This window comes from Pundamilia nyererei, unplaced genomic scaffold (genome assembly GCF_000239375.1).
Source record: "Pundamilia nyererei isolate P.nyererei 1_Seehausen unplaced genomic scaffold, PunNye1.0 scaffold00108, whole genome shotgun sequence".
NCBI lineage: Eukaryota > Metazoa > Chordata > Actinopteri > Cichliformes > Cichlidae > Pundamilia > Pundamilia nyererei.
The window spans coordinates 1,203,525-1,221,928 of NW_005187509.1; the positions used below are offsets into that span (position 1 = coordinate 1,203,525).

Genomic DNA, 18,404 nt, shown 5'->3' on the forward strand with positions numbered 1-18,404 from the left:
TCAAAAGACTCAAAAGACTTCATGACCACAGATGTCAGAGATGTCACAGATTAGCCACTTTAGTGTCCAAGTAGTACAAAACAAACAAACATCCCAAACAAGAAAACACCCATAAATATTTCTGAAAATGTTTTGTTTTTTTCAAATATAACAAGACAAAACTGCAAACATGAATGCAGATTTTAACTAAATGAAGCCTTTCATTGAACTACCAAATAAACACATTGTTCCTCTCTGTCTGTCCAGACCACAGCTGGATCCACCGTGCCTTCAAAGACACAGCTGTTTAACCCCACTGTTGATCATGTTGTTTGATTCAGAGAACTCAAGAACCTTTGTAATAACTGTAACTGTAATGTGATTACTTGATCTAGTGTAATAACACCATCGCCAGCTCTGTCATGTGACCTGTTGAGATGATCTAACTAAGCTGTGGGTGGGGGGTTAAAGTCAACACCCCCATCATCTTTGTTCACACGCAGCGTGTCCTCATGAGCACAGGGTCTGTCGGTGGGACCGCAGCCTCAGATTTACAACCAAGGGGTGGCTGTAGCTCAGGTGGCAGAGCAGGTCAGCCACTAATCAGAAGGTCGGTGGTTTGATCCCAGGCTGCATGCCAAATATCCTTGGGCAAGATACTAACCCCATGTTTGCCTACTGGTGGTGGTCAGAGGGCCCGGTAGCGCCAGTGTCTGGCAGCCTCGCCTCTGTCAGTGCGCCCCAGGGCAGCTGTGGCTACAATGTAGCTTGCCATTGCCAGTGTGTGAATGGGTGAATGACTGAATGTAGGGTAAAGCGCTTTGGGGTCCTTAGGGACTGAGTAAAAGCGCTATACAAATGCAGGCCATTTACTATAATTATGAGACAATTTCATCTTACAGAGTAAGATGACCTGAAGAAAGTAACTAATTACGTTCTTCAGTGAGTAATTAAGTATCATACTCTTAAGAAAAGTAAAGAGTAATTAGTAATCCATTACCCCACACCTTGGCTATGACCATTAGTGAGTCCTCTGAGGGGACAGCTGGGACTCTTAGGCCAAAACAATAAGCACGCCTGACCCTCTGAGCTCTGCTACACCTGCACCTGTAGAGCTGGATGCACAGGTGTGGGAGATGCACGTGTGCCGAGCCCGGCCGAAGTATCACATGTCCACTGGCATCCATCTACATGAGTGTACCTGCAGCCCTGAGCACGTCTCATCGGCACTTTAAGGATAACTTTGAACTACCTGAGGAAACTTTTTTGGATAAAATTATTAATATAAACGTTCATAAGAGAGGGGCGATTAAAGAAATCTATGCTATATTATTAGATCTTCAATCTCCTTCTCTCTTCATCCTTAAAGCACAGTGGGAGAGAGACCTTGGGATGACTATAACAGATGAACTCTGGCAATCTTTTCTCCGGAGGGTACACTCTTCTTCGATATGTGCCAGGCATGGGCTCCTTCAATTCAAGGTCCTACACCGATTACATATCTCCAAGGAAAAGTTAGCCAAGTTCTATCCAGGAGCTGACCCTCTGTGTAACAGATGTGAAGCAGAAACAGGTTCGCTCCTTCATACCTTTTGGACATGCCCCAATCTTCATAACTATTGGGTGTCTATATTTAACACTCTGTCAGAGATGTATAACGTTAAATATGATCCTTCTGCTCTAACGGCTATCTTTGGGGTGATACCTCAAGACATCACTTTGCTATTCGAATTCTATTGCCTTTGCTTCACTTATCGCAAGGCGCCTTGTACTTTTAAGATGGAAGCAAGAAGCTCCTCCCACACATGAACAGTGGCTTGCAGAGCTCATGAGGTTTTTACATTTAGAAAAGATGAGATATACACTGGCAGGTTCAACCACCAAATTTCTTAAGGCATGGAAGCCATTCCTGATGTACATGGAAACATTTAAAATGATCACCTTATCATGACCGGATGCCATATCTCTATATCACTATCATAGTTAACTGTACACTGAATGTCCCTTATACATTTTATTTTTATATTTGTTTGTTGTTGTCTGTTTTTTTTTGTTGTTTTGTAGGGGTTTCTTTGGTGTGTTTGTTTGTTTTCCTTCTCTATTTCTGTTTGGGGTATTGTAAATACTGAACAGCAAAATACTGTATGTTCAATGTTTTGTTGTTAACATGCTGCTGTGACTGAAAATAAAATTTATAAAAAAAAAAAAAGGATGACTTTGGTTTAAATGGTAAAACACTGAGTGAGAAAGCAGAAGTGAGCAATACTTCCATTCATCACTGACTAGTGATGAAGTCTTGTCTGGGCTTTATCATCAAGTTTCAGTTCGCTAAACTGAAACTTCATCTTTATGAGCTTCACGTATCAAAAGGAAAGCGAGCTCGGCTTAGCTCGGCGGCGGTAACGAAGCGCTTTCATTACGTTTCGATCAGTCGACTGATGCCGTCTCTGTGTTCAGACTCACAAAGAAAATCAACAGCAGGCTTATCAACGTTTCTTTAATTCTCCTTTATCAGAACTGTCACATAGCAACAGAAACAAAGTCATACATATGTCAGCTCCCTGAAAGAGAAGCTTTTCTGCTCTTTTAATACATGAAAATACCCATTTTGTTCTGTCAAAATAAATACTGAAGAGTTTTATAAAAGTCATTTTGTCTCCTTTGGACAGGTTATGGGAGTTATAGGTTTAGTTTATATACACATTCATGCTGCAGGCTGTGAACAGAAGTTAAAGAACCGGTCAGAGGTTTGTTCCAAACCTCTGGCGGGTTCTGCAGACGTGATTCAGAGAAGGAGGAAGACGCACCAGACGTGCAGCTGGCAGCTGCTGTTCACATCCTGCTGCATGCATACATTCTGCACTCTGCTGGAAGTCTTTATCCTGATTCTGTCAATGCCATCAATGAAAGATCCAGCTGTGTTTCCTATAAAGCAGGACTTGGACAGTAGCCATGAAATGCTGGAGCATGTGGGGGGCGTCCTCCGCCTGCTCTGCCGAGAACCTTGGTCCCAAAATGATGTGTGAGCTCACGAAAGCAGAACCTTGTTGATCGCGGTGGATAAACTGGAGGTTATGAACACACTGAAGGTGTAGTGCAGTCACAGCCCCTCAAGATAAGAAGATTTGTTGTGTTTTTGTGTTTCTCTCTCTAAATGCTTTGAACAAGCTGAAATTTAACTCATCTGTTTCCTTCCTTTAACCGCAGGAACAAACTTTGTGTGGCCAGATTAATAAATACCCACTACATCCTGCTGCTGCCTGTGCTTTTAGGCTCTAGTGAGAGTAGAAACAGAGAGTACAAACTGACCTCTGTAGTCACAAAGCCAAACATTAAACGAGCTCCTCTGCAGAACTCTGAGTGTGAGCATGCAGTGTTAATCCAAGGCTGTCGTCAGACTTGATAAGACCTACATGTTTCACACGTGGAGGTGTTTCCAGTTTGGCTGCATATCCCTCTGGCCTCACACTTGCTCTCCAAACAGACAGGTGATGCTTTTGGTCTGTTTAAAAAAAACTGTCCCATTAGAGTTTTTAAAGGTTGGAGAGCCCAGGTTTCCAACACACACAAGGACGGGCACCGACTGATGTCACAGAGAGACAGTTAAAAGGAAGACTGATGATTCAGAGACACTGTCTGCAGCGATGTTAGCGAGGGACGGATCAGCTGCTTAAAGCCAGAATTCACTTTAGAAGGAGGCGATGCTGCTGCTCGCCAACTGGCTCGGATTATCTTGCCCGCACGCTTCATGTCACCGATGCTCAGAACACTGGACGACTTAAAGATCAGCTGTGTGAGGACTCTGGTGCCACACTCATAATAACAATAACAATAAATGAGAAATCATTTTGAAAAACTGCACACTTCCTGTTTGGGATCCACATTAGGAACAGTTCAGGAACTTTTCATGACAAAAGCAGCTTTGAAGAATATTTTCTGTTTGCTAAAATCTTCACGGCCCTTTACGAACCTTTTGCCCTGCTCTCCCGCTCTCAGGGGCACTGGCACAGAAACAGGCAGCCTGGGTTGGAGCTGCACCTTCAGAGAAGCGAGCAGTGAGAACAGCATCTGATCCGGTTACACGAAATTACTCCAAATTGCAAAGGATTGTGGGCAGAGGTGGAACGCGTCTGAGCCCTGAAAGCCAACTGCTTTTCAATTTTGGAGAATCGATTGCAAGTACATTATGAACCGAGGTCTAACCACGGTCTGGGCACGCTGTTTTCTCATAAATTCTTATGAGTTGGTGTAAACACGGAACAATGAGGCCTTAATTTCAATGTCTTTAACATTTAAAGTGATTCTCGAATCCACAGATACGCGTAGGAACAAAACACGCCCGCGTTACCGGCCTCGCCGTGCATTTGCAGGCCAAACCATAACCGAAAAACTGTGTTTATGACCACACTCACCATCTGCACATATCCAACTGCAGCTGACATCCACCCGTGTGCCGGAGCAGCACGGGTGGATGTCAGTCTGGGAACTTGAACGTGGTTGGATATTTCCACTTAGCCATCTCTGATGATGAGTAACTACCTTTCCGTGTCAAGAGCTCCTCGTCTGTCTTTGTGTTGCAGCATCAGCGCTCAGCAGTGTGTCCCTCTGATTAAGAGATCTGAGAGGACTGCTTGCCTCTGCCTCTGTATGACATCAGCCTTGGTCTCTGAATTTTGTTGCTTTACAGATATCTTTTCATTAACAGCTCTGTGCAGTGAGAGGAATGTTTTTATCAGCAAAAAAAGAAGAGCCAGAAACAAGAAGTAGAATTAGCTGAATGTGAGAGGCGAGCCTGCTCCAATGTTAAACTTTCATGTTTGCTCACAGTCAAACCTTCAATCGTTTTTTTGTGAAGAACATTTTGACCAAAAGAGGACCACAAATCTCCACAGTAAGCAGATACTAAGCAGCCCTGGAGTGACCTGGGTTCGTTGGACTGTCACGACCACAATGTTAGCAAAAAGGGCCAATTTAAATCAGCGGCAGAGAAGCTGCGGCAGCAACATTAATTTCATCATTGTCCCGCCAAAGCACAGGATCTGCCTCTGGAACGTGCTTCTCTTTCGCCTCCTGCTATTTTCTAACGCTGTGTGTGTTTTGGAGCTGGGTCACCATTTAACCAGGTGTGTCAGACCTGCCACCGACTGTAAAATGAAGATGTACACGTCGCAGAGCTGCAGTTCGAGCCTCACATGCCCAAGTCTCTCAGCCACCTTTAGCACAAGTGAGGGTGATAGGGGACGAAAGCAGTGACATTCATGCTCTGGTGAGTTTACTTTTAACCGGCGTCCAGCATGTCGTAGTGCTCAGAGACTCTAGAGGTGCTGGGCCGCGTAAAGCTTCCTCGACTCGAGGCCTTTACGCACCGAGCGCGTTGCAAAAAACTAAATTTGGAATTTTTCACATGCTGCGATTTGTTACCAAACGCAGCGATCCGATTGGTCAGACTCAGTTTAATCTGGAAAAACAAACGGGACAAATTCATCGTGTGAAATGACACGGCTGATGTGTGACAGCCTTTAAGCCGATTTCTTGTGCTAATGAGAAAAAACACAACAGCAGCAGCAGGAAGAGTCCTGCATGGAGGCACGCAGGGAAACAGACGTGACTGCGAGCGGTCGGCTTGTTCAGGTTTCATGAGTGCAAATGCTTGTTTATGCAGAGAGGACGTGGTGTGTCAGGGTGGGATGGATGTAACACGGGCTGAATCCCCTTTGAGAGCCTCACAAACACCTCTGACAACACCGAAATGACCAACACTTCCAATCACTCATTGCAGCTCTCACTGTGGAAGAGAGACAATCACTCAGATGGTGGCGTATGAGCACAGCAGCCTCTGTAATAATGCACTTGGACAGTTTAAATCAAGGCTTAAATGCAACCTTATGCTCTCGGCCGAGTGAGGATTCATGAGACTTTGTGTGGATATTCGGAAAAAGCAGTTAGAAACTGAAACACTTGGTTTAAAGGCTCATTTACAGGGACATCGTGGAAACAACGCAATCACAAACGGGTCCGTTGAGTGTCATCGGAAAGCTTTGGCCACATGATTCACTTCCAAGTCATTAATCACATTCTCCTACAGACGCCACTGCCATGTGTGGTGGCCAGCGGCCCACTGATGACATCGCCGTCCTGGTTCTGCTCAGTGTCATCCGGCCTCTGCAGACGACAGAACCAATGCGACACAGCGCTGGCTTTATATGCTCGCCTCACGGGCGGGTCAAGTCTCGGCAGAGCTTTGAAACCAGATGGCCCACTGGCAGTGCCCCGCCCCTCTGACACACCGCTAAAGTCCTGCTGGGCTCTAGATTCGTAGCATCGATGACGGATTTCAGCTCCAGATGTGTGAAGGCGGCGGTGTCCGTGCCGTTGGTCACAAGCAGGACTCGTGAGACTCTATGTGGGTGTGCAGGGACTTCTTCTCCTGCTCTGAGTGGTTCCCATTGTGGAGCACGCAATACCTGAAAACACAGACGGAGGGAGTTAATTTAACAGGCAGAAAGAAGCAGCCTCCAAAATGACAAATCTGTTCCACTATTCACACAGCTTTCAGTGTCTGCTGAGGAGCACGTCACGGCTGTAAGACCATTCAAATAAGCAGAATACGGAGAATAAGGAGCGCATCGAGAGGAGGAAAGAGCTTTCAGTGAGTCTGTCTGAAACACTAAGCCAGCACACATGCACAGGCTTCTGCTTTACTGTTGCATTTATGCTGAAAGCTGACACTGACTGGGCCACCACAAAAATCCATGAGCTCATCGGAGCAAAAGTGAAACACCTGAAACGTGAAGGAAGGGTCTGAATGAGAAGTCGGAGCTGAGTGGATGAGATAAGTGGTGTGGAGTTACATTAAACCATCTGCAACCTGACCAACACTCAGAGGAGAGGACGGGAAACCCGAGCTGGACTCAGATGAAGCAGCTCTGGGACTCCAACACAAATAAATAAGAGCAGTCACACACAAAAGGAAAAGGCACTTTCTAATTAAAGAGAGAGGGACGTCAGACCGGGGAGTGATCTCAGCTAACGCCTTTTATCGTTGTCATAATGGGAAAAGAAGTGTTTCAGGAGCTTTTTAACGCCGACAGCAGTCAGACTGGGAGGACAGTGTTCACCAGCTGACCTAAAACACACTCCATCTCCAAACCAGAGCTAAATACAAGCGTGAAACCAAACTGCTGCACTTCATATCGATATAAAAATGAAATAATGAGAGGAGCTGGAGGGAGCAACCATCTTTAAACACGTGCAAAACCAATGAGATGCAGACTCAGAAAAAAGATCACCTAAAATAAGTTTCATATTAATGTAGACGAACGTAATAATCGAGCACGCTGTTGTGGTGTGCTGCATTTTCAGCTGTGAATCAGCTGAGAGTATTATTATTAGTATTACTGAGAAGAGAAAAAGGAAACATCAATGAACTTTAAGTTTGAAAAGGCCAGTGAAGATGTGCCTTCTGCAGCTAATAAAAAACAGAGGTGTCTGATATTAGAAAATGACCCAGCTGGGAGGAGGTCCCGGGTTCAATGTGAGGGCTGACGTTCAAGTGCTCAGTCTCGTTCTGAACGCGCTGATTCCAGCATGATTTCCTCCTGCAGCCTGGAGCTGCTCACAGCACAAAAGATCCTTCCAGCAGGAGGACTCACAAACCTACAGAGAAAACTCAGGACCCTGCTCCAAGAAATGTGTGTGCACCATGTGCGGCACCTGTGTGCACGCACTGTGTGCACTCACAGGTGTGTGCATGCACAGAGTACGTGATTGCATACATGTTTTGTGTACGTAGACAGTGTGCGCGCAGGCTAAAACTATTACGAGCTGTTTACGCAAACACCCCGGCCCAACACACTTCCTGCCGACTAACTGGCCGTGAAATGCGTCTTCCAGACAGCCGCGAACATTTAAAGCTTCTCAAATGCAGACAGCTGCACATTCTCGTCATAGCACTACTCCAAATTGCTGCCACATTGCGGCGTTCAACCCTCGCCAGCCTCGCTGAGGGGGGAACAAAGATGCTGGCTGAATCGGGACCCTCACTTTGATTCCAGGGGCCCCCTTACCTGCCAGCGTCTGCACTACAGATAAAGTTCAATAGGTACAGGATGTGACATCATCAATGGATCACCCTGTGGGTATTCAGTCTAATTATTAACGTGTTTATGTGAAAGAGGCGGAGTTTACAGTACGTAACCAATCAGGAGCATGGACAGGTGTACAGAGAGCAGAGTATTGTAATTATATAACAGTTGCCTTAAGGTGCATTAATATCTTTAAAGGCAATAAACACTAAAAAAACAAAGGAAGATAAAAGGAACATATTAGAAAATGTTCCATATTCACTTAAATGAAAAGACGTGTAAGACAGTTAAAGTTAACCAGTCTCAGGGGAAAAATTATTTCAGCATTAGTTTTATTTTATTAGTCATTTTTAGAAGAGTAAATATGCTCAGTTATACATTTTATATGAGTGAAACATGTGGTAGGCTTTGTAGTGTCTCACACAGTCAGCTGTCATCTTCAGTGACTGTGGTGGGGATGAGATGGAGTCAGTGTGTGATGAATGTGGTCACGGTGCCAATTAAACTCGATTACCTGCAAAAATCACAGGAATTCAGTTCAAGCTCAGAGGTCTGAAGCAGAAATTCCTCCACCCACAGTGACGTAGTCGCTAAAGCAGCGGTCCCCAACCCCCGGGCCTCGGACCGGTACCGGTCCGTGAGTCGTTTGGTACTGGGCCGGGAGAGTTGAGGCTCTGGTGTGAAATGTATGATTTTCAGGGTTTTTATCGGTTTTCAGCGTTATGTTGTTATCGTTTTTATCGTTAACTCGGTTTTCCTGGGTCTTTTCACGTGTGTTATGAATAAATCTTCTTTTTTTTTGGTACCGGTACTAGTTTTATTTTGTTGTATTTATCCGCGACACCTTAAAGGCCGGTCCGTGAAAATATTGTCGGGCATAAACCGGTCCGTGGCGCTAAAAAGGTTGGAGACCGCTGCGCTAAAGAGCTGACCCCAGTCTCACGGATCGTTCGTGATCATGGCGAGGCTGCGGTCCTGTTTTCACTAAGGTCTAAGGAATCCTCCAGGAACCTTTGAACCACAGAGCTGAACCTGAAGCATCCCTCCTGCTTCACCTTGCATCCTCGGGTTTGCTGCCGGTTGTTTCCTGGCTTCTGCTCCTGGATTTCAGGCTGCAGGTCTGGTTTGTGCTCAGTTCAGATTTGGTTTTTCTGTGAGCCTCAGACTGTGGCAGAGCTTCTGTGTTTTTTGTTTCTCCACATTGCCGTTAAATTAGAGCTCGCCTTCTGTTTGCCATCGCTGCCTTCGACACCCTGCAGACATGTCCTCGTGTCGCATAGCTGTGGATCCTGTGGCAGCGAGCCGTCATGTGAGCAGACTGTGCTTTCTGCTTTGCTGCACAGACGTCAGTCCAGCTAGCACCTTTGTGAAACAGCCCAATCAGATACAAGGAAACCAACCATAATGCATTAACATGTAACAAGCAGCAGTTTCATTCATCAGAATCAATGAAGCATCCCAGTGTTTCGTTGAAAAGCTCAAACTGAAGAAAACTAAAAGCTCAAAAAACCGCTCAGCTCTGCACGAACACAGACAGCGGTGTTCAGACAGCGGAAGTCGACCAAAGGCAGGAATGCACTTTCATATCTGGAAGAAGTGAAACTGTGGAAACGGATCCGTCCTGTGTTTAGCCGAGGCTTTGTTTGTACACAGCTGAGCCAACGGGCCAACTGGCAGAGCAGGACGGAGAGGCCGGGGAGGGAGACACGAGGCCCGGATCACAGGCAGACTAAACATTTCTGCACATTCTGGGCACTGGTGTGGCCAGCATTCATCTTGATGAAGTGCCCTGAGCAAAACTTTGAACGTGCTAAGCAACGGACATGATGCCCCGTGTGGGCGGGAGTTGAAGACGAATATCAGCCAGATAACGTAGAAACACATATTTCATACGCTGTGATCTGGACTGTGTCACACTTACAGAAAATAAACATTTTCTCTGAGCTCACAGGAAACTTCAAGTTCCCGACTTTCCCGATGCTGATGAAAACAGCGAGTATGCACATCTGCGGAAAAAGGAAGAGATGGTGGCATCGTTGTGCCTCTGTAGAACAAACTCTGGGATCATCTCATTTTTCATTGATTTTCCTGCTGAAATCAGAAGAAAGTTTGATAAATTGAATAACTGAATTTAGAGCCAAGAGTTTCAGTAAGTGTCGCCATTCGGCCTCGTGTTCTGTGTCAGCTTATTAATGCTGTTAAAGCTCATCCAATCACTGTGCACCTGCTCTGACACTCACAGTTTCACGTCAGGCGTGCAGCAGTAAATAAATCACTCTGAATGTCGTGGCATCTTTCAAGAGCACAAGCGGGGATGGAGGCAAACCCAGCGTCATGCAGCACCTTTGGGGGGGCGTGGCCAGTCTGGCGTGGTAAACTGACGCATGAATAACAGTCTTTCTAAGGCTACATGTTTCTATTGTTTCACCTGTCATTTAATGTTGTCAAGTATGAAAGCCTCAAATCGCTGCGTGCCGCAGCACATTTTAAACCTCACGTCACCTTTGCAGTTTAATTTACAGGCTCAGGGATGCGCTTTACTCAAGCTCTCTCAAACTCTTCTCTTGTTTTAATTTCAGGTTACTGCAGACACACAGGTGTGGCCCCACGTTCTCTCCACCGTCTGTGACAGGAACACATCTGCTGATGGTGAGGATCACCAACCCTCACCATCGAACCGAACCGATGAGAAATCAGCTGCTGAGATGTTCTAGCATTTGAAGCAGCCAGCGTCTCCACAACGATCCAACCCCACGGACGGCCGCTTGATGTGTCGTCCCTGCTCCGTTTCCTCCAATCACAGGTGATCGTTACAATCAGGAAGCTCTGTGTGTGTGTCTGTGTGTGTGGTCTGTTTCTCCCCAGTTTAACTGTTAAGAAAGCAGAAGTGAGTCTTGAAAACACGTTGGGGCACTGATAAAGGCGGGGGAGGTGTGTGTGTAATAGATTTGAGGGGAATACAATAGGCAGGAATTTGAATAGGAAAGAGATTACGCCGTATTGAGCTAACCGAAAAGAATGAGACGGAGAATTTTATGCAAAAATTATTCAAACTTCACGCCCACGAGGAATGGCTGTTTCCATCTCAGATACAGTCTGGCATAAGAAATATGAGTTTCTGAGAGGACTGAATACGGAGAGGAAATATATTCTACATAAAGCACTGATGTGAACTCCTTTGACCTTCAGGAAGATTTATTTGTTACTATGCAGGTAAGCACGAGCACTCCGAGCACGCAGAATGCCATCACCTCGACTGCAGAAACGCCAGTTTGGGAACAAAAAGAGGTGATAAGGAACTCATTTACAAAGCACCACTGGAAGCAAACTTTTCCCTCTGAGCTGGAAGAAGAAGCCAAACTTCCTGAGTAAAGCTTCACTGCTTCAGAGCCAAAAGGAAAAGCCTGAAAGTGCTAACACAGCTGATGTCAGGTCTGCAGAGGGCATCAGAAGTTTGGACTTTCATAGGATTACATCTGCGCACGTTTTTAGAAAGGATTCGACCTGCCGCAGGTAAACAGACACAGGAAATCCTGGAGGTACGTGCTGTCTGCACAGCCATCGAGCACCATGTCTTGTACATGCTCTGAAGGATGACGGTTAAGGAGAAGCCGACGATGACTGGAATTTTCTGCTCAAAGTTCACAGAAGCTAAAAAAGAGAGGGTAAAAAGGGCCAAAGCCCCGTCCCAGCTCATTTAAACCTGCACAGCTCTTTCATGATGTTTGAATCGATGCTTTTAACAGCAAGTAGAAAGACAGCGGCTGTGTTCCCGGTGCCACACACAGCTTCAGCTTTTCCTTTATTTCTCCTTGTTTATCGGTTCGATTAAACTCATTTCAGCAGGAAATACACCTGTGTCTACTAAAGAGCTCATCCTGGACCAGTCCACAGAGACATTTAACAACATCCTGCAGAGATGCTGCCACACATATAACACAACTCATAGAACTCAACACAAACAGAACAAAACTCTACATTTAAACAGGAAGTTAAGTAAAAGAGGAATATATTCAGGAGCAAATAAGAACTGAGCACCATGAATGGAGCTGACGACGCCTGTGAGAGCTCATTAATCCAGAAGTGTTCCTTGGTGTGTCTGCAGCTCCTGCCTTTTGAACCTCCAACCAGAGATGGTCCTCTTTGGCTCCCCAATTTTTTCAGAGGATCAGATCAGCCAGGCAGCGCGTCAAACCAAAAAGATTGTTGCTCATTTCCTGGGACACACCTGCTTTGGCTCCTCTCCTCTGGTTTCCACTCAGGTATCAATTTCAGGATCCTCCCATTTGTCTAAAAGTCAGTCATGGTCTCCAACCTCTCACACGCCTCTCCAGCTTACAGGTTCCTCCGGTCAGCTGGTCGGATGCTCCTGACTGTCCCCACTCTAGATTTGGCCTGCTGAACAGCATCCAAACATCCTGTGGGCTCACTGTGTCTCCTGCACCTCTTTTAGCCACGTCTTTATAATGAGTGTTTCCCTCATGTACTTGTACCCAGTATAGGTGTCTTTATAAAAGCATTTAATCTGAGTCACTCATGCTTCATTTTAATCTTGATCACCTGATTAAAAACCAGTTCTGTGGTCTTCATGAAGCTTCAACTTTAAATCAAAGAAGTACAGACAGCCTGACTGCAGCGCTGAAATGAAATGTTTATGTAAAAATATGGCTGCGACTCATTAAGTCCAACAAAGTGGAAGCAGCAAGTTTGACAGAGATAAAGCAGGAGGTGTGTGTGTGGTCAGCGTTCCCTGTTAAAGCTCAGACAGCTCATCAGCATGTTTCACCCTGCAGCGTTTAAAGCCGAAAACAATAAAGCGCAGAAACGCTGCTCAGAGTCTAATCAGCTGCTGCGAGGATGCCTCCTCCGGGCCCGACATGCACATCGCAGCACACGATGCATCACTGTCTCCCACATCTTCTCTGCCGTCATGGTGATAGCCAGCTCCCCGCTGAGCTGCGTGGGATTGAAGCGCAGCTCGCTGTACGCGGCATCACTCTGCAAACGGAGCTGAAGACAGCAGCTGAACTTCATTTTTTTCTGAGAGGCGACCCTGACCGTGTCAGTGAGAAGCAGCTTCCTGAAACAGAACAGCTACTCATATGAACAGTGACACAAACCAGCCAGTCGCTGGCATGCCTTTATCTGTTCTTTGCAACAAGTTTAATTGCACAGAACAGAACTGCAATTCTGCTTTTTGCTTGAAATTCCCAGAACCACTTAAACAGGCTCTTATTCTGAAACATCTGAAGGTGAACACTCAGTGCTTCACTGTAAATGTCACACCTGGGGTCCCACCTGACCACTCACTGAAATCTACTTCCTCAGCGACCTAACCAGGTGTGCCCCGCCTCTCAACCCATCACAGCTGGGGCAGGCCCCACACCCTGTGACCCCCAATGGAATAAGCTGAATAAACTTCACAGTAAATAAAATATAGACAGAAAAAATGAAAAAAAAGTGTAAAAACTTAACATGAAAACACAGACCTTCTTATTAAAAATATAATAAACAACCAGCCACATTTTCTTTGTGTCACTGGTTTTTAAATGGTGTAACAAAATCTCAAAGAATGAGGCAGCGAGGGAAAGAGCAAGAACCGGGACCTGGTCCAGCACCGAGCCTGCAGTCGAGAGCTCCAGACATGACTCTGAAACGCTAAAGTCAATAAACCCGATTGATTTGAGCTGTTTATCATAACTCAGTGTTAACTATAAAACTCAAATAAAAAGCAGTGATTTATGACACTTTCATTTGTCCTCATAAATCACTCGAAAGGCGGGGCCAAAGATCCTATTTTGGCACAAACAGGTTGGTATTCCTCTCTCAAAGGAAATGAGCGCTTCTGTTGGTGGTCATGAAGCGTACTGATGGGATGGAGGCACATGCTGCTACTTATATGAAGAAGTCAGTGCAGATAAAACACACCTAAAAAAAAATATACACACTCCTGCACAGCCCGATGGTCCTTTGGTTTCTCAGCTCTCTACAGTGAGCCACAGTCTAAATCAGAGACGCTGGAGGCGCGTTGAGCTGAGCAGCACCAAGGCTGAAAACACTCACAGGCAGGAGGAGGGGGAAGAATGCAGGCGGGTCGCAGGGAAGTAAACACAGCACATGTGCATGCTTCACTGCATCTATACATGCATGCATACTGTACACAACATGGGGGTGGCTGAAAGATGCTAAAAATATACAAGCAGAGCCGTCTGAGCTTCCAGGTGACTTTCACATAGTGTGTGTGTGTGTGTGTGTGTGTGTGTGTGTGTGTGTGTGTGTGTGTGTGTGTTTTCTAGGAATGAGAGTGCTGGCTCTCAGCAGATCAGAGGTTTGATTATTTTTGGATGACTGACTTCTGCAGCGTTCCTCGGCTAATTGCCTACATGACTGGAATGAGGACAAAAAAGCAGCGTGTGTTTGCACGTGTGCGACTGCACGTACACACTGCTTTAAAACAACGAGATAGAATTACTTTTATAAATACTCTACTCCTTTTTGTCACTACAGATCCCTCAGCCCCACCTAAGGCCTAAACTACAGTAAAGTATTTGGATTACACCACCAAACAGCTTGTTGTTGACTTCAGCACGTTTCCACTGCTGACCCATGATAACACTTATCCCTAAAATGGAGATGCAATGAAAGCGACTTATTGTCACGTCACTGGTTTGATGTTGATTATTTGTTGTTGGCTAACCAGCTGTTTTGGTCGTCGGGACAAATAAGCTCCAGCGACCAAAGAGTTCTCTGTCCTCAGATGATGGAGACGATTCACACTGACACCTCTGAGATCTACAAGACTCAGAGGCTAACATGACGAGCTAACACGATTGTGGTCAGGTTTATGCAACTTTATTCATACTTTTCTGTATATATTATCTGGAAATGTTGCACCCTTTCTGAACAAAATGCTGAATTCTTGTGTTAAATCCATTTCTACACAGACTTTCAGCAGTAGCAGCAACGTGTGCCTGTTAAAATGCCAAATAAAGATTCATCACAGTGTAAAAGAGGAAATATTAAATATGTTCATTTAGTTGAATCACAATATTTGTACCATACACAAGCACCCATCCATGTGCATGCATGAGAACTGGAGATGGGAATGGAGACCCGGTTCTCAATAGTTAAGTTCCTTGGAGTTGTTACTCTGCTTGCCTGAGATCCGCAGTCAGCTGATCTCAGTCGGTGTGCTGGAGGAGGAAACAGTGGTGGATATGAAGGGATCGTTTGTGTGTCGTCATTAGGATGGGGTTTGTGTTGCAGTGTGCAACGGCAGCCTCAGGTTTATATTATTAAATGTAATTATGAGACTGTGTGTTTACAGAATAACATGAATATAAGACACACAGATGAAAGTACTTTCTCTGGTGAGACACTAAAATAACACGCTGCATCAGTTTGATCAAAAGTAATGCTTAATGTGTAATATAATGTTTTTAGAGTAATGACGCCAGCACTGATCAGAACAAAGATGGGAAAACCTCGAATAGGCACAAACGTGCAACGTGCTGTCTCTGATACACTGCTGAGAGTATAAAATATAATAGTCCCATCACTATGAAATATGATAAAATGAGGGGATACGTATGAATGTGCACGTATCACCTCTGTGGTATGTAAAGTACTGCTGATTCAAAGTTAATATGTCAGTTCAGTTAAAGTTGACATTATTTGATATATTTGTGGGAGACAAGTCAGCTCATTCCATTTTACAGTGCATGCCTTCTTTAAGTGTTTTACTGAAGCAACAGAGCATGAATAAAGCCAGAGTGACCAGTAAGGACACTGGAAGTGACAGATCTGGGTCTCCACAAAAGATTTGTTTTTGTGAAAAAAAATCACAGAAATCCAAAAATTCATCGTCTTCATCGTGGTGAAACTTTCATCGTCCACAGGAACAACAAAAACACCGATGTCAGCGGTGGTTCACGCTCCGACGACAGCTTTCTAAAAATGGACCGGCTGTTTTCTCAGAGAGCTCGGCAGCATTCGAATTTAAACCTGATTCAAATTAAAACTTGATATTTGTGTGGATTTGACAACCAGTCTTTGTTTGCTCATTTGTGCGACCGGCAATGAATCCAAGCACTAGTTTACAGAAAAGTCTGAAAGCATACTGTGTACTTGTTCTTGGTCCCGGGATGATGACATCTAACTGGACTGTAAACACTTGTTTTGACATGTTATTGTAAATATGTCATGTTTGCCACGGTCCTCTGGTTTTAAAACCAACGCTTGGTACTTTTTCTGCATGAACGATCGCCCTGTGTCACCAGGAGAAGACTCGCTCAGCATTTACGTCCCGTTGCTTCAGTGCCGCCACGTTTATCGGTGCTGAGCTCACAGATATTTATTCACACGCGGCTTCCTCAAACAGAGACCGGCTCTCAAAGAGCTGATTTTTGATTTACTCTGAGGTGTTAGACAACTCCTGTATACACACCATATTGTTCTGCTAAACATACAAGTGAACACTTGCATTGTATTCTGCAGCCAAGCCCTCATTTGATCCATTCTCAATATGAGAATATCGAACTCCCCGGAGTTCCCCGAAGCCCCCGGAGGACTATCATTAGAGGACTGAGCCTCAGATGAAAGCTACAAATATGTCACTGAACAACTGCCTAGAAAAATGCATCCTGACCTCACGCAGTGAACCATTATCAATCTATGAAGGTCTCCATCTATCCATCTCATTTATTCCAGCTGTCATAGGCCAGACGTTAGCAACTGCAAGAATACAAGGCAATTAGGGCTGCCACAAACGATTATTTTGATAGTCGACTAGTCACCAATTATTTTTGCAATTAGTCGACTAATCAGATCATGCATCCATTGGACATAAAACATACAGCTTATTGCACCAGCACGCATCTGCTCTTATATAACTATCATTAGCTTACAGCTTTAAGTGTTTAAGGTATGTGCTAACTAAAAATAAAGACAAGATGATAGTTTATTGAATTTTAATGAAATCTGCAGATTTTTTAGGTGAAGTTTAATAAACTCAGCTGTCTGCTGAAAATATGCTAAACGTTTATTTTGTGACCCAGAAAGAATAATAAGAGTAATATTAAAACTAACTAGCTGCCGCCATTGTTGGAAACTGAGCAGGGCCGCACTATGAATTCTGGGATACAGCTTCTTCTTCTTCTTCTTCGGGGTTTAACAGCAGCTGTCATCCTTCTTCAGGCAATATTAACCTCTATGGGCTGTGGCTTGTTAAGGTTTTCCCACATAGGATATAAAAATTCTTTATTTCTTTTACTATTAATAAAAAGGTAAACTGTCGCACATGAGAGGACTGAAAGACAGAAACTATTAAACAGAGTCATTGTCATTCTTTGATGGCCAAAATGATGTCACCGTCTCTTTATATATGAAGTAAGGCCAAAAACAACTGACAGCACAAGTATCTGTCCAACCAACAAGAACAATTGCAGCCACATAGTTTCACTATGAGGCCTCAAGACTGTCATGGCAGGTTTCTGGTCAGTCTGGTGGACAGAAGCTCCATCTTTTCCTGCTGTAGAGTTACTCACAGCTGGTATCCAAACGAGTCTATAAAATGATTTATTACAGTGTGGAAAACAGTGGATTTAATCTTCATGTTGTGCCACATAGATGAGGTCAGAGTGGATGGTTATGTGTCCAAAGCACACTTCATAAAAAATCTTACATTATTAGAAGCTGCATCCACAGACTGTATGGCAGCATGACACAGACAGGTACCTGCTAATCAGTGGCATCCTGTTAACATGGGAGTCTATGGGTACTGACTCACTGCTGCCTCTGCTGGACACCAGAGGAACTGCAGTTCTTAATGTTTCCATGGTTGAATTTTGTTTTACTTGCAGTTTGTCACCAGCCCACTTTGCAGTTTAAAAAAGCTGCTTGACTCATTTTTGCTGGTGCATATAGATCAATCACTACATACTGTAGCTCCCTTTCTTTTCATCTGCACGTTTTACTCAGATCTCTGTTTGAGACGGCGCGAATGGTGGATAGTGAAGGAAGGCGAATGGAAAATTTCCTGCCAACCCGAGCTTTCTACCTGGCAGGGAGAAAAACATTACATTTGTGAAGCCTGGAGTCCCACGAGACCAGGGGAAATATCTTCATATTTATACGACGCTCGGAAAAATAAACAGACCTCCATAAACAGAAGACGGTAATCATGAATGAAACCTCAGAGAGATTCAGTGCGTGTCTGTGTGTCCAAACTGGGTTTGTGTTCAGCTGCGGGAGATTTCACTTGTCATGTTTGCATAGTAAGCTAACGATTAATAAGACGATGTCAGAGGAATTGGTGCACAAATTATCATCACTCACAGATCA

The 18,404-nt window shown here is 44.7% G+C and overlaps 1 protein-coding gene across 3 annotated transcripts in view; it reads right to left on the reverse strand.

The window, feature by feature from the left end:
* Nucleotides 1-2,465: 2,465 nt before the first annotated feature.
* The window catches only part of htr4 (5-hydroxytryptamine receptor 4), a 165,127-nt gene continuing 149,188 nt past the window's right edge, over nt 2,466-18,404 (reverse strand). For 2 of the 3 annotated variants that reach the window (XM_005741224.1, XM_005741223.1), the window contains exon 7: nt 2,466-6,443. In XM_005741224.1, the coding sequence (XP_005741281.1) occupies nt 6,356-6,443 (88 nt within the window). In that variant the 3' untranslated portion in view covers nt 2,466-6,355. The remainder of the gene's footprint in view (nt 6,444-18,404) is intronic. The other variant, XM_005741225.1, reaches the window with a different exon arrangement.